General features: G+C 43.6%; 1 protein-coding gene across 1 annotated transcript; it reads left to right on the forward strand.

Moving 5' to 3' along the window:
- The first annotated feature begins 15,609 nt into the window (after window positions 1–15,609).
- LOC137246051 (omega-amidase NIT2) lies at window positions 15,610–16,811 on the forward strand. Its single transcript, XM_067777161.1, has 4 exons — window positions 15,610–15,768; window positions 15,831–16,337; window positions 16,393–16,626; window positions 16,684–16,811. Exons 1-4 carry the CDS (start codon window positions 15,750–15,752, stop codon window positions 16,782–16,784), a joined length of 861 nt encoding a protein of 286 aa, XP_067633262.1. The 5' UTR covers window positions 15,610–15,749; the 3' UTR covers window positions 16,785–16,811.
- The last annotated feature ends 623 nt before the right edge of the window (window positions 16,812–17,434 follow it).

The following is a 17,434-nucleotide window of genomic DNA, read 5'->3' on the forward strand; positions in this document are numbered from 1 at the left end:
ATTCTTGCCAAGAGTCATTCAAACAAGACATTTGTCAAGCGCGCCGATGGAACATGGGCAGGATCGGCGGCTGAGGCTCTAAACATCCTTGTAGATGCTCACTTCCCGGATGGATAGGGGGAGGGAGTACGCGATACAAAGACGGCACATCAGGAAATACCTGTTGGCCTCATAAACAACCTTTTAGCGGAGAAGAAAATTGCCTGGGCAATAGATAGCTTCTCTCCATATAAATCACCGGGCGTGGATGGTATTCTACCTATTATGCTGCAGAAGACTCAGAAATCTTTGGTTAAGAAGATCTTCGAGGCATGCATTCGTCTCAACCACATTCCGGTCTCGTGGACGAAAACAAGGGTGGTTTTCATCCCTAAGGTCGGCAGAAGGGGGCATGAAGTAGCCAAAGACTTTCGGCCAATAAGTCTCACGTCCTTTGTTCTGAAAACGTTCGAAAGGCTACTAAATATACATATACGGGAGCTTCTAGGTGAAGCTCCACTTTCCACGGCACAGCACGCGTACCTGAGAGGGAAATCCACGGGAACCGCGCTACATGAGGTAGTTCGAACGGTGGAAAAGTCCCTTCATCACAAGCAGTTCAATCTAGCTGCGTTTGTTGATGTGGAAGGCGCGTTTAACAATGTAAGAGCTGAAGCGATTGAGGCTGCCCTCGGTAGGGCAGAGGTTTAAGAACCACTACGGCTTTGGCTTTCAACCCTACTTCGCAACCGCGAAATAACAGCAGAGCTAGGTGGAGCTAGTGTTGGCAAGCAGGTATGCAGAGGCACACCACTGTGTGGGGTTCGCACTGCAGTGTGTTTCAAGCAGAAATCCTCGCTATTTGGCAATCCTGCAAATCACTGGAGGGCTTGAATGTAGCTGGTAAAGTTTGCACCCTGTCGGATATCCAAGCAGCGATAAAAGCGCTTTCTTCGCCACACATTAACTCAAAATTAGTGTGGGCTTGTAAGCGACTCATATCCCAGTTATCCACCAATCTAGAACTACGCGTTATCTGGGTCCCGGGTCATAGGGGGATTGAGGGTAAGGAGAAGGCCGATGAGCTAGCATGCAGGGGCTCATCGGAGATGAACGAGGAAATAACCAGTGTCGAAATAGGCATACCCTTAGCAGTAGCCAGCGCGAATATCTAAAGCTTCTACTTGAAGAAAGCACAAACAAAGTGAAATAACATCACCACCTGTGCAATATCAAAATCCATTTGGCCAAACTATGATGGAAAGAGGACGAGAAGTCTTCTGAACAAATCAAGGGCTAACACACGCAAACTGATAGCAGTCTGCACCGGTCATTGGGCAGTAGGTACGCATGCGGAAAAGATGGGCATTCCGTATAACGAATACTGCAGAAGCTGCAAAGATCCAAATGCCAGGGAGACAGTAGAACACTTTATGTGTAAATGCCCGGCTCTAGCTAGAGCCCGGCTCTAGCTAGAGCCCGGCTCAGGTTCCTTGGAACCCCGTTTCTTGAAGACCTCAGAGGGTTATCTGTGATAGCAATCCCGAATATTCTTAATTTTATCAACTCTGGCTGGTTGTAATACATTGACCATAACATTCTGTATGTTTTTAGACGAGTTACATGGCATCAAAACGGCTTTAAATATCTACTTAGGCGACCAGGGTTGCAGCCATTTCACCTACCTACCTACCTACCTATTCCAAAAACAAAATACATTTTTTCAAATTTAGAAAAATTAAAAAAATAACAATAAGGTATAGGTTTACCTCGGAAATGAAGAACGTAGAATAAGAGTATTAAACCTTTCTTTATACATATTGTCACGGATATTAACATCACTAAGTTATACCATCACTAAGGCGATGCCAAGGCCACGATAAGCAGTATTTACGTCAATAATCAAATCATGTATACACATTGTGGGGATAAATGATTTCCACATCTAATTAAACGTTTATTTAACTTTAATTTGAACGTTTATTTGTCAATAAAATTCAACTTAAAACTAGTACAAAATTTATGCGTGTTAATTTCAGAAGTTCTATAAAGTTAATGCTTGGGAACGAAAAAAGAAGTGTTCCTACTGAATACGATTGTAGTAACAAAAAGGAATAAGAAAAAGTACCAATTCCGAAATAATGCTGCCACCCGTGACAGTGGTGTGTAGAGTTCCCACACTACTCCCCCCAAATGATGGCTTGAGCTGGTTGAAAGTCGAATTTAACCTCCGGAATGGAACTACGGTGTGGCTGTTAAGCACTGTAATGGCAGGCTTGTTGACGTGGCCGGTTCCTGAGGCGGATTTGGCTGGTTGAACACCCGTCTGTGTGGGGTATTGCCAAAGACATCGTCGCTTGCCAAATGTGCTGGTTTCAGTCGTTCGATGTTAACGTTTATTTCTCTGCCGTTGACGTCGATCGTGAAAACTCGTTCGTCAATCCTTTTTAAAATTTTATGCGGACCCAAGTATGGCTGGTCGAGTGGTCGTTTGGTTGCGTCGATTCTTAAAAAGACGTGTGTACACGTCAGCAAATCCTTGTGACAGAAAGTTTTTTGGCGGCAGTGATGTGTTGTAGGGGCCGGTCTGATTTTTCGCATATGTGTGCGGACATCTTCGAGAAACGAATTCCGGTCGACTGGTGAATCACCATTGATGAAAAACTCGCCCGGTACACGAAGTGTCGTTCCATAGAGGTATTCCGCTGGTGACGCCTTAAGGTCTTCTTTGTAACATGTTCTTAAACCTAGCAAAACCGAAGGTAATGCTTCTGTCCATTGAGTTATCTGGTGGCACATGATGGATGCCTTCAGAGTTCGATGCCAGCGTTCCACTAACCCGTTCGCCGCTGGGTGATACGCTGTAGTTCTAATTCGCTTGCCGCCAACCAAACGTGCAAGGGCTGTGAATAGGGCACTTTCAAATTGCGTACCTTGGTCAGTTGTGAGCAGTTTGGGGCATCCGAAGCGGGCAATCCAGTGTGAGAAAAACACTTTCGCGACCATGTTCGCCGTAATGTCTTTGATTGGGACTGCCTCAGGCCATTTTGTGAACCTGTCAATCATAGTCATGCAATACTTAAAACCCTGCGACTCCGGCAAGGGCCCCACCAGGTCCAAGTGAACGTGATCAAATCTTTCGTCAGGGTCAGGGAATGACGTGGGTGCTACATGTGTGTGGCGGCCTACTTTGTAGCGTTGACATGGAAGACAATCGCGGGCCCACTGCAAAACGTCTTTGTTCATTGACGGCCATACGCATCGCTGGGCTATGATTTTGACTGTGGCTCGGCCACTAGGGTGAGCTAGATTATGTAGTGCTTCGTAGATTTTCCGGCGTAACTGAAGGGGTATGAACGGTCTGATGTTGTTAGTTGAAACGTCGCAGTATACTATGAGCCGACCGGATCCGAAAGTGAGGGTTTGGAGCTTGAGTGAAGTTTCATTGCGAATTAGCAGCTGTTGCAGTTCGTCATCTGATTCTTGTGCGCGCGATAGTTCTTCGTAGTTGATTATTTCCGGAAGATGTATGGTTTCAACACGTGAGAACGTGTCTGCTACATGGTTGTCGGAGCCGGAGATGTGTTGAATATTAGTGGTGAACTGGCTTATAAATCCCAGCTGTCTGATCTGGCGTGGCGACGACTTGTCTGAATTTTGGCGGAAAGCGTAGATCAGCGGTTTATGGTCGGTTCTTACAACGAATTCGCGTCCTTCAATCCAATGGCGGAAATTTTTTATTGCCTCGTAGATTGCTGTTAACTCCCTGTCATACGTACTGTAATTTTGTTGCGCAGGCGATAGTTTCTTGGAGAAGAAGCCGAGCGGTTCCCAGGTGTTGGTGTGTTTTTGTTCGAGAACGGCTCCTATTGCTGTGCTGGATGCATCGCAAGTGATTCGAATATCAGCAGTGGGTAACGGATGCGCTAAAAGCGTTGCGGTTGCAAGTTGCTCTTTGATCGCAGCGAAAGCTTTTTCGGAAGCGTCTGTCCATGGCACCGGTCTTCGGTCATTTTTCTTAGACTCTTTTAAGAACTCGTTGAGTGGTGCCAGGACGTTAGCGGCGTTTTTAATGTGGCGTCGATAAAAATTGATTGCTCCAATGAATCTTCTCAGATCGAGGATTGTCTTCGGCTTGGGGAAATCGCGTAGTGATTTGACTCGGTCTGGCAACGGTGCTGAGCCCTGTGCTGTGATACGGTATCCCAGAAAATCGACGGCGGTTGAACCCAGTATGCATTTATCTGCATTAATGCAAAGGCCAAACTGACTCAGTCTTTGGAATACCAGGCGGAGGTGTTGCTCGTGTTGCTTCTCATTGTTTGACGCTATTAGCAGGTCGTCGATGTAAGCATATACGAAGTCCAATCCGGATAGTGCTTCATTTATGAAGCGTTGAAACGATTGGGCTGCGTTACGGAGACCGAATGGCATACTGACGAACTCATACAAGCCAAACGGTGTGATTACAGCTGTCTTGGGAATGTCTTCTTCTGCTACTGGTATATGGTGGAACGCACGCCGGAGATCAATTGTGGAAAACAATTTTTTTCCCTGCGAGGACGGTGGTATAGTCCTGCAAAAGCGAGATCGGATAACGGTCTGGTATGGTCTGCTCGTTTAGCCTACGGTAATCTCCGCATGGTCGCCACTCTCCATTCTTTTTCCGAGCCATATGGAGTGGACTAGCCCAGGGGCTATTGGATGGTCTGGCGTGGCCTAGGTCGACCAAAATCTGAAACTCTTCTTTAGCAACTTTGAAGCGTTCGGGGCACAGCTGGCGTACACGTTGGACGCAAGGTGGTCCGGTGGTTGGTATATAATGCTTTATCGAGTGCTTGGTGGCCGTACGGTTCGATGGATCATCCAGTAATTCAGGAAATTCTCTGAGGATGTTTGTGAATTTGCTCGGTTTATTGAGGGCCGTTATCGCTGTGATTGGTGCTGTTGTGTATGCACCTGTGCTGCGAGAACCCGAGTTGGGGTCTATGATACACCCCCGTTTGAGGTCGACTATTAGTCCGTGTTCGTGAATTAGGTCTGCACCGATGATTGGGTATGGTACGTTAGCCATACAAAAAATCCAATGAATTGGTCGACGGAGCCCAATATTGAGAGTCAGCTCCTTTTGTCCGAATGTTTCGATGACAGTGCCGTTTGCAGCCTGTAGTCGAAATTGGGTTGCTGTTAGTTTGCCCTGACGGGGAGGGGGAGTGACTGAAATATCCGCGCCAGTGTCGACGAGGTATTTTGTGCCTGTTGTGCGGTCGTAAATGAATAGTCGGCGGGGTGTTGGTTTGCCGCCAGTGGTCGCCGAAACTACTGGGGGCATCTTGCGTTTCCCTGATTCTGTGAAAATGTGCATGGTTGTGTGCATCTATTGGCACGTATCCCGAACCTGCGATGATAAAAGCAGGTGGAAGGTGGTGAGCTGTTGGCGTTCGGGCTTTGAGGTATGTTGGGTGCCTTGTTGGAGGACTTGTTCTGTCTGCCTTCTTCTCCGAACGCAGTTGTCATTGTTAATTTTTCAACCTGCTTGGGTAATCTGTTCATTTGTTCTCGTAAACTGCTGCTTGTGTTATCAGCTGTATGTGCGACTGGCATAACGTAACGATTGTCGGAGTAGCGCTGAATTTCCATTAGCCGATTTGCCATCAGTGCGAGTGTGGCGTTATCAGGTTCGTTAGATGCAGCTAGTGCTAATTGTACCTGAGGTGGGAGTCGATCGAGCCAAATTGTGCGGACGAACGTAGTATTTAGTTTGTTTCCGCCCAGTCGATTGATCTCTGCAAGTAGTTCCGATGGACGTCGCTCGCCCAACTCAAGACCATATAGAAGCATTTTGAATTTACGTTCCTGTGAAATACTATACTATAATGGTTGACTAGAACTTGTTTCGTTGGGTCGGAAGTGATTCTCCTGAGCTGGAACTGCGCCTCGACCGCGGCAAACCACAGCTGCACTTGTTGCGTCCAAAATGGAGGTAAATCAAGTCGCTCGAATTTATCTATATGTGTCGCTAGTTGTTGATTACCAACTGCTTCATAAAATTCCTCGGCGCCAGCTCCGCCTTGCAAACCAGCGTTGTCGTTCTGGCTTTCTGTTGCATTAGTGTTCATATTGAGTGTGCTGACCAATTATTGGTATATTTATTAAAATTGAAGGAGTCACCAATTATGTGGGGATAAATGATTTCCACATCTAATTAAACGTTTATTTAACTTTAATTTGAACGTTTATTTGTCAATAAAATCCAACTTAAAACTAGTACAAAATTTATGCGTGTTAATTTCAGAAGTTCTAGAAAGTTAATGCTTGGGAACGAAAAAAGAAGTGTTCCAACTGAATACGATTGTAGTAACAAAAAGGAATAAGAAAAAGTATCAATTCCGAAATAATGCTGCCACCCGTGACAGTGGTGTGTAGAGTTCCCACAACATATATAAGGCAGCCGAAAGATGTCACACACAGATGCATTTACTTATACGCCTATGTATGCGCGAGAGACTGTAAACTACAAACATTCACATCAATAATTCAATCATTATGTATCTACATAAACGAATAAATAATTGCGTCTACACATATGTACGTATACGAGCAGCGGAGAGTCAATGCGCAAACACATGCATATATCTGAGAAGTTTGAGAGCTACTGGACTAGTAGATTCTGGAAGCGCCTAAAAGATGTGTAAAATTGTGCAATTTTAGTTATAGCTGAGAAGTTTGAGAGCTCATGGGCAATGCTAGTACATTCTGGAAAAATGCTAACGAGGAAACCAAAGGGTATAAAAAGCAACAGATGTAGAGGCGCGGTAATTCAGTTTGATTTGAGTTGTCAAGCAGTTTGATTAAGACGATAGTATAGTTTCATTGAGCTATCAATCAGTCTGGTTATTAAGCAAGCTATTCGTTGCACAGTTTGTTATTGTGAAGTACTTTAATAAAGGCCATTTTTTCCATTATTCAATATTGGAGTTATTTATTCAACAGTTTAGTGATTCGAACTTAGCAGAGGATTGCAAATAAGAGGATTTGCAGCAAATTCGTTACAATTGGTGTCAGAAGAGGAATTGTTGAATAAATTCCAGAAGACAACAAGGACATGGCAAAGTTCAGTGAATTAAAGATCCAGCAACTGAAGAAGGTGTTGGAGAGCCGTGGATTGAATACAAGCGGCGTTAAACTCGAACTTCAGGCACGGCTACGAGAGGCAATGGAAGCAGAAGGAATTGATGTGGAAGAGTATGTCTTTCACCTTGATGGCGAGGAGACAACAAAAATTGAAGAGAAAAACGAAACATCGCAGACGGTTACCAGCACAGACTTGAACATGATATTGGCTGCAATATCTGCACAAACATCGACAGTATCATCAATGTCGTCGCAATTGGCATCCCAACTGGAAGCGCAAGAGGCACGTATAACAGAAATGTCATCGCAAATATCCGCCAACATGTCATCTCAACTAGAAGAACAGAAAACGTATATGTCATCTCAACTAGAAGAACAGAAAACAGATATAACATCTAAGATGGAATCCCAAGAGACACGTATAACATCAAAGATTGAAGCACAAGAAACGCGTATTTCGGAAATGTCAGCACATATTTCAGCACAGATATCATCTCAGATCTCCACACAACTAGAAGAGCAGGAAGCCCGTATATCATCTAAACTGGAAGCGCATATGGAAGAAAAACTAACCCAGTTTCATGAAGGTTTCAGTGGTCGACAGGATAAAATCGAGGCCGAGGTGGATGCTTTGAGAGGGCGTATCGAGCAGTTACAACTAAATCGTCCAGCAGTTTCAGCGAGAAATCCAAAGGTAAAAACACCATCCTTTGACGGTTCTGTTCCTTTCCAGGTCTTTAAGCTACAGTTTGAGAAGACCGCAGCAGTAAACAACTGGAATGCGGAAGATAAAGTTGCTGCACTGTTCGTGGCATTGAAAGGGGCCAGCAGCGGAAATCCTACAGACGATTCCCGAAGGAGAGCGGAACAATTATGAAGCATTGATGGCTGCTGTAGAACGACGTTATGGAAGCGAGCATAGAAAACAGATATTCCAAATTGAGTTGCAAAACCGCTACCAAAAAGCAAATGAGACATTGCAGGAGTTTGCTTCGGATGTTGAAAGGTTGGCTCATCTCGCAAATGCGGACGCACCCGTGGAATACACCGAGAGGGTAAAAATCCAGAGTTTTATAAATGGCATACGAGACGTGGAAACGAAGCGAGCTACATACGCGAACCCAAAACTGACATTTGCTGAAACGGTATCACATGCATTGACTCAGGAAACTGCCTCCCTATTGAGTAAACCAGCATATAAGGCTCATCGTGTAGAAGTAGAAAGGCCAGAATGGGTAGACACAATTTTGGAAGCACTGAAGGGATCACAACAGAAAAATGCCGGAGTTATTAAATGTTTCAAGTGCGGCAACCCAGGTCATATTGCACGACATTGCAGCACCGGTCCCAATAGCTCCAACAATGTGGGTGGCCGTAAACGCAAAGCTGGAGGAGATGAGCAAGAGCGAGTAAGAGGTAGAGAGCTAGATCCAGCTATTGAATGCCCTGTGATATCTGTGTCGCAAATTGGTAGAAAATCGAGCAGTCTTACCGTCAGAGGGAATGTGGATGGCAACGAACAAATACACTGACTGTAGATACGGACGCATCTCATTCCTTGATCCGATCTGACTTGGTCAACAGGAGAGTAAAACCGTTACCTGGAGCAAAGTTGCGTACGGTTACTGGCGAGTATAACCAAGTTCAGGGAGAAGTGATATGTGAAGTATTGATTGGGAAGGTCATGGTTCTACACAAATTTGTTGTGGCGAAGATTGTTGATGAAGTTATATTGGGAAAGGATTTCTTGGTTGACCATGACATCAAGATCGATATGCAGAGAGGGGTGATGCGTTATGAGAACCAAGATGTGCCACTTAACTTTAGTTTGGAAAAAGGGTTCAGCAGTAATCGGGTACTGGTGGAGAAGACTCGACGAAGGCCACGAAATTCAAAGGTAAAGGTTCATGGAACAAATGGGCCAAACAAATCAAAACCGAAGGTACCTGTGAGAGAAACACTGGAATTGAAAAGCCCTAACGGACGCACTAAAACGAAGAACGAATGCAAGGGTGGTTTCAAGCCAAGGCACACTACTGTTGTGAAGGGTCGGAACGATACTGATTATGCAAAGCAAATCCGTCCAGCGCAAGCTCTGCGAAGTAGTTCTTCATTGGCCGAGCAACAGAGTGCGAGGGAACGATCGAGGATAATGAGTAGTAAGATGAAACACAGGTACGACAAGGGAAAATAATTCGGAAGGTTTTCGGGAGGGAAATTTGGTACTGTTATACAACCCTCACCGGCGGAAAGGTGTTCCATCCAAATTTCAGTGCAGTTGGGAAGGCCCGTACAAGGTTGTGAAGAAGATCAGTGATATCATTTACCGCATACAAAGCATTGAGAAACCACGGAGTAGAAGAGTGGTACATGTGGCGATGCTGGCAGCGTTTAGATCGAGAGATTTGTCTGATCGGGACGATCAGACTTAGGTGGAGGGCAGTGTCACGGATATTAACATCACTAAGTTATACCATCACTAAGGCGATGCCAAGGCCACGATAAGCAGTATTTACGTCAATAATCAAATCATGTACACACATATATAAGGCAGCCGAAAGATGTCACACACAGATGCATTTACTTATACGCCTATGTATGCGCGAGAGACTGTAAACTACAAACATTCACATCAATAATTCAATCATTATGTATCTACATAAACGATTAAATAATTGCATCTACACATATGTACGTATACGAGCAGCGGAGAGTCAATGCGCAAACACATGCATATATCTGAGAAGTTTGAGAGCTACTGGACTAGTAGATTCTGGAAGCGCCTAAAAATGTATAAAATTGTGCAATTTTAGTTATAGCAGAGAAGTTTGAGAGCTCATGGACAATGCTAGTACATTCTGGAAAAATGCTAACGAGGAAACCAAAGGGTATAAAAGGCAACAGATGTAGAGGCGCGGTAATTCAGTTTGATTTGAGTTGTCAAGCAGTTTGATTAAGACGATAGTAGAGTTACATTGAGCTATCAATCAGTCTGGTTATTAAGCAAGCTATTCGTTGCACAGTTTGTTATTGTGAAGTACTTTAATAAAGGCCATTTTTTCCATTATTCAATATTGGAGTTATTTATTCAACAGTTTAGTGATTCGAACTTAGCAGAGGATTGCAAATAAGAGGATTTGCAGCAAATTCGTTACAATATGTACATACATTTCTTCTGTACGCGTTTTTGTTACTGAACTCCTCCTAAACGACTGGACCGTCTTTGATGAAATTTTGTGTGTGTTCAAGTGGATTTGAGGATGTTTAGATTAACAATTTGGTCTGTTTTCTTTCGACCTCCTCTAAAAAAAATATTTAATGGTGCGATTGCCTTAAAATTTGGTACAAAGATACTTCCTTGACTATCTTATTATTTGAGAAACATCTCTTTCCGTAATGTAAACGTGTGACGGACCTCTTTCAAAAAATATTTGCATTCTAGAAAGTGGACCAGGGCCCATCTTTGGAATGAATAAATCGTAAGCTTGATATTTGAGAAACGTTTCTTTCGGAAAAGTGAACCAGTAGCTGACCTATTCCACAAAATGTAATTTATGGTGAGTTTTTTTTTTTTAAATTGGTACAGTATTAGTTCCTCGACCAGCTAATTATATGAGAATAATTGACGCTGCGAATTGCTTGAAATCTCGTATAGGAGTACTTCTTTGGCGCGCTTAATAGTGGAGAAACTGTTTTTTCTGCGAAGAGGACCAGTGCCCAACATATTCGAAAAACTTTTATTTATATGCGATTTGTTTAAAATTTTGTACAAGAGCTTCTGTACGATCTGGCAGCCTGTAGGAACTTATTTCTGGACATACACTCAGCTGAACCGACCGCTTCCGTTAATTTTATGCCTTCGGTAAACATGTGTATATTATGGTCTGCCATTTCCGCACCCTTGGGCCAACCCTCTGCTCTATACCATCTCCCAAGCTCAGGCACCGGCCATGTAGTCCTTTCACCCTGCTTCCAAGCTGTCATGAGGCCTTGAGTCTTTTTGCATTTGTTTATGCTATATTCTTGGCCAAAATATTTGCAGACGGGATAAGCAGAATGGTATGCAATGCTGTTCCTGGGATAGTTTCTAGGGCTCACGTTATGGTAATCATTGATAACCTGCATACCCCCTATAGATGTTTGGTATACGTACATTTTGTATGACTGTCCACCAAACAAGGATACCATAGTAAAGTATGGGCTCGACAACTGCCCATTCCCATCGCCATTTCTTAAAAGTCCCTGCACTGCATCTCCCTTAGATAGGACTTTCCCCAGTATGGCCATTTCGCTGGAGCATTCTATGCCCGGCCAAAAAATTTTTCCATGAAATCCTGAGGAGATTTTTATATTCCCAGCACTCCTCGAGGTCCTTTCTACCTTCTCTGCTTTTAGCGTATAAGGGCCATTGTCGTTAGGACTCCTTTTTCTAATGCGTATATGAAAATTGTCAGCGCCCTCCGTGGGTCGAGATACGTGAAGTACGTTCCAATCCTGTTGGTAATTTCGGGTTTTGAAGCTGCACCTGCGTGGTATCCAAACCCTAGCTTTTGGTATGTTGTTGTTGGAGCGATAAGGACACTCCCCGAAGGCCTTGGGAATGTTATCGATGTTGATGGTCCTTTGCCGGATGCAGATCCGGTACGTCCCGGTAACAAGCACGATAAAGGTACTAGCCCGACCATCTCGGGAACGATTTGGTATGACCACAAGAAACCCATACCAAGCCGCCCTCCCACCACCTAGATCCATCAGGAGTTCGGGGTCGCCAGAACCTCGGCTGTTAATGAAACAGGATTCCCCACGGGTAGGTGAGGTTGACAATTGGGTTGGAGAAGCTATATATTGCGCTGGCAATCCCTTGAGAGGTTTGCGCTACACAACCCCTTGAATCAATTTGGTATTTTAGTCGCCTCTTACGACAGGCATACCTACCGCGGGTATATTCTAAGCCCCCTAACCCGCTGGGGTGGCCTTGGGTATCGTAGGGATCAGTGCTATATCCACCATCTTCAGCCATTCTAAAGTCACAATATTAGTGCAGGTCATTAGTTTAACACTATTACACAATCCAGCTGTTTCTAATCCTGTTAGTGGTTTATTTGCTTTGCAAATTTATAGGTGTGGTTCCTGTAATTCCGGCGAACTTTCCTCCATATTCTTGGCAATAGTCTAGTTGAGGGGTCGACTGCTAATACGCGTCCAAAAATATCGAGAGAGGTGTCAAACGATGCGTCCTGACATCAGTATTAATAATCCGGAAACGCAAAGGAAACATTTTAAGTCGTTCAAAAGATATTAACGAAAAACCGAAAAATTACCCATGGGTCCCTCCGGAACCGGGGGTGGGATCCACAGTGTTTTTGCGCAGAACACCTTTCTGCATTGGCGGCCTTCGGCCGCGCTTATAAAAAATTAACCAAAAAAATATCGAGAGAGGTATCAAACGACGCGTCTTGCATCAGTATTAATAATCCGAAGGGGGAAAATAAAAATTTTAACTCGTTCAAAAGATATTAACGAAACACCAGAAAAAGACCCGCAGGGACCTCAGAAACCGGGGGTGCTATCCATAGTATTTTTGCGCAGAAAACCTTTCTGCGTTTCTGCGTTGGCGGCCTTCGGCCGCGCTTATAAAAAATTACCCTGGGTGGGTCCAACACCGGTTTGGAAACCAAAACTGTATCCGCGCAAAACACTTATGTTCACAATTTTTTTGGTGGGTACGCAACACTACAACAACCACATGAAAATCGCCAGCTTCAACTGCAAATATCCATCAGTATTAATAATCCGGAAACGCAAAGGAAACATTTTAAGTCGTTCAAAAGATATTAACGAAAAACCGAAAAATTACCCATGGGTCCCTCCGGAACCGGGGGTGGGATCCACAGTGTTTTTGCGCAGAACACCTTTCTGCATTGGCGGCCTTCGGCCGCGCTTATAAAAAATTAACCAAAAAAATATTGAGAGAGGTATCAAACGACGCGTCTTGCATCAGTATTAATAATCCGAAGGGGGAAAATAAAAATTTTAACTCGTTCAAAAGATATTAACGAAACACCAGAAAAAGACCCGCAGGTACCTCAGAAACCGGGGGTGCTATCCATAGTATTTTTGCGCAGAACACCTTTCTGCGTTTCTGCGTTGGCGGCCTTCGGCCGCGCTTATAAAAAATTACCCTGGGTGGGTCCAACACCGGTTTGGAAACCAAAACTGTATCCGCGCAAAACACTTATGTTCACAATTTTTTTGGTGGGTACGCAACACTACAACAACCACATGAAAATCGCCAGCTTCAACTGCAAATATCTCCGGACAGAGATACAAATTCTTCTTTTCCGCATTCGGGTTATTGTTGTCGAGGTCAATATGCGTCTTTTGACACATCTGTCGATATTTTTGGTAGAGTATTAGCAGTCGACCCCTTAACCAGACTTTTACCATATTCTTTAGTTTAATAATATTTTGGGTAACGTTTTACAAGACGTTGCACTACCTAATTTTTATCGAACATTATAAAAGGTGGTATCAAAAGACGCGTCTCGACCTCCGTTTTAAGAATTTTACTTCTGTCAAAAGATATAAGCAAAAAATCGGTTTAGTTTAATAATATTTTGGGTAACGGTTTACAAGACGTTGCACTACCCATGCAATGCTGTTCCTGGGATAGTTTCTAGGGCTCCCTATAGATGTTTGGTTTACGTACATTTTGTATGACTGTCCACCAAACAAGGATACCATAGTTAAGTATGGGCTCGACAACTGCCCATTCTCCATCGCCATCTCTTAAAAGTCCCTGCACTGCATCTCCCTTAGATAGGACTTTCCCCAGAATGGCCATTTCGCTGGAGCATTCTATGCCCGGCCAAACAATTTTTCCATGAAATCCTGAGGAGATTTTTATATTCTTTCCAGCACATAACGCGAATATGAAAACTGTCAGCGCCCTCCGTGGGTCGAGATACGTGAAGTACCTTCCAATCCTGTTGGTAATTTCGGGTTTTGACGCTGCACCTGCGTGGTATCCAAACCTTAGCCTTTGGTATGTTGTTGTTGGAGCGATAAGGCACTCCCCAAAGGCCTTGGGGAATGTTATCGATGTTGATGGTCCTTTGCCGGATGCAGATCCGGTACGTCCCGGTAACAAGCACGATAAAGGTACTAGCCCGACCATCTCGGGAACGATTTGGTATGACCACAAGAAACCTAGACCAAGCCGCCCTTCCACCCCCTAGATCCATCAGGAATTCGGGGTCGCCAGAGCCTCGGCTGTTAATGAAACAGGATTCCCCACGGGTAGGTGAGGTTGACAATTGGGTTGGAGAAGTTATATATTTCGCTACACAATCCCTTGAATCAATTTGGTATTTTAGTCGCCTCTTACGACAGGCATACCTACCGCGGGTATATTCTAAGCCCCCTAACCCGTTTGGGTGGCCTTGGGTATGTTGTTGTTGTTGTTGTAGCGATAAGGTTGCTCCCCGAAGGTTTTGGGGAGTGTCATCGATGTGATGGTCCTTTTCCGGATACAAATCCGGTACGCTCCGTTGCCATAGCACCATTAAGGTGCTAGCCCGACCATCTCGGGAACGATTTATGTGGCCACATTAAACCTTCAGGCCATTCCCTCCCTCCCTACCCCCAAATTCCATGAGGAGCTTCGGGCCGCCAGAGCCTCGTCTGTTAGGGAACCAGGATTCGCCGCGGATAGGTGAGGTTGACAATTGGGTTTGGAGAAGCTATATATTGCGCTGGCAACCTGAAGGGTTGCGCTACACAGCCCCTTGAATCTGGTATTTTAGTCGCCTCTTACGACAGGCATACCTACCGCGGGTATATTCTGATCCCCTAACCCGCTGGGGTTGGCCTTGGGTATCGTAGGGATCAGTGCTATATCCACCACCTTCAGCCATCCTCTGCAGCAATTCTAAAGTCACAATATTAGTGCAGGTCATTAGTTTAACCCTATTACACAATCCAGCTGTTTCTAATCCTGTTAGTGGTTTATTTGCTTTGCAAGCAACCGGCGTTTTTTGCCCGAACCGAAATAAGTATGCGTTGCGATAATGTAAAACATTTATGCATATGTCAAATCTAAATGTCACGCAGAACAAAAATCGGAAATCGAGTTACGTTTTCACGCAGAAAATTCAATTTCGGTTGCTCTCATACAAGTTGTATGAGCATGAGACATTTTTGACAGAAAATGACTTGCGTGCGTTTATATTAGGTGGCATGTTATATGTGCATGAGACATTTTTGACAGAAAATTACTTGCGTGCGTTTATATTAGGTTGGCATGTAATTGGAAGCACAAAATATAAGAGAAACGTGAAATATTTACAGGGGTATGTAAACGCGTAGATTATCTATTGATGATATAATGTAGATTATGGCATGTGTAAACGTGGTCGAAATGAATTTGAATGGACATTTTCCTGAAAAACTCGCCATCGAAACGATAGAAAAAATCACAATCAAAACTATCGACATAAAAAAATCGATGGTTTTCAGAAAATTAACCCATCGATCGTTTTGCAGCTCTAAATGCTTGATAACACTCGCCGCCATAGTATTTTTGTTAATTCTTCGCTTAGTGCTTTTAATTAGAAGTAGGTATGCACTGATAAGATATGAACCACATACCTAAGTGTAAGTTAATAACGGCGTTCTTCGTATTTTACGAAATAATTATATTTTAATCTTTCTCAAAGTCATGAGGTTAGCGTTGCTTCAACTAAAGGTCGGCAAGGACAAAACCACTAATGTTCAAAATGCTTTGGCTAAAATTGCAGAAGCGTTTCGAGAATATACTCCACGTCTGGTGATATTACCTGAATGCTTTAATTGTCCTTACGGAACCAAATACTTTAGAGATTATTCTGAAACGGTTCCCGATGGATATACTTCGCAACATTTGTCTGCAGCCGCAAAATCGTACGGTATATACATTGTTGGTGGTACAATACCAGAGTTGGGTGAAAATGATGCCATTTACAATACCTGCACAGTGTGGGATCCGAAGGGAAATATGATTTCAAAATATCGTAAAATGCATCTTTTTGATATAGATATAAGAAATGGTCAACGGTTTAAGGAATCAGATACTTTAACCGCAGGTCAAAATTTTTCCGTTATTCAGATAGATGATCATAAAATCGGAATAGGTATTTGTTATGATATACGTTTTGAGGAATTGGCGAGGGTATATCGCAACGAAGGTAGGTTAAAGTAAAAGTTAAACAGAAATAATTTTAAATATTTTTTTTAATGAAGGTTGCGAGATGTTAATATACCCCGGGGCATTCAATATGACCACAGGTCCCTTGCATTGGGAACTGTTGCAACGTTCACGGGCCAACGATAATCAGTTGTATGTAGTAACTACTTCTCCTGCTCGTGATAAGGATGCTGAATATGTCGCTTGGGGTCATTCCATGGTTGTTGATCCATGGGCAAAAGTTTTAAAAAGCGCCGGTGTTGGTGATGAAATTATTTCAGTTGATATTGGTAAGCGGAAGCATTTAGATTCACGTCAATAAACCTAAATTATTTAATTATCTTCAGATTTTTCACTGGTGAAACAAGTTCGTGAACAAATTCCAACGTTTAGGCAACGGCGTTTGGACTTGTATACAACAAAACCTGTAAATACGTGTTGGAATTGAAACCACGATTTTATATATTTATAAAAACTATTTTATTGATTGCAAACTATGCCAAAAGTAGGCGCGTATATTTACTAGCCCATACCACTATTAATTCGTACACCCAGCATTTTTCTGAAGAAACATCACAAAAGAGACACAATTTGACCATTATTAATTCGTACAGTGATCTTTATTTATTTTACAATTGTGTAACGTCGCCTTTATTTCTTAACACGGCTTGCAGCCCCTGGGGCATTGTGTCAACCAAGCTTTTGCATTCTTCGGAAGTTATAATCCCAGATTTCCTGAATTTTGGACCTTAATCCGTCAATAGATGTTGTTGTTATTGTTGTTGTTGTTGTTGTTGTTGTTGTTGTTGTTGTTGTAGCGATAAGGTTGCTCCCCGAAGGCTTTGGGGAGTGTTATCGATGTGATGGTCCTTTGCCGGATACAGATCCGGTACGCTCCGGTACCACAGCACCATTAAGGTGCTAGCCCGACCATCTCGGGAACGATTTATGTGGCCACATTAAACTTCGAGGCCATTCCCTCCCTCCCCAACCCCAAGTTCCATGAGGAGCTTAGAGTCGCCAGAGCCTCGTCTGTTAGTGAAACAGGATTCGCCGCGGATAGGTGATGTTAACAATTGGGTTTGGAGAAGCTATATA

This window comes from Eurosta solidaginis, chromosome 1 (genome assembly GCF_040869045.1).
Source record: "Eurosta solidaginis isolate ZX-2024a chromosome 1, ASM4086904v1, whole genome shotgun sequence".
NCBI classification, from domain to species: Eukaryota; Metazoa; Arthropoda; class Insecta; order Diptera; family Tephritidae; genus Eurosta; species Eurosta solidaginis.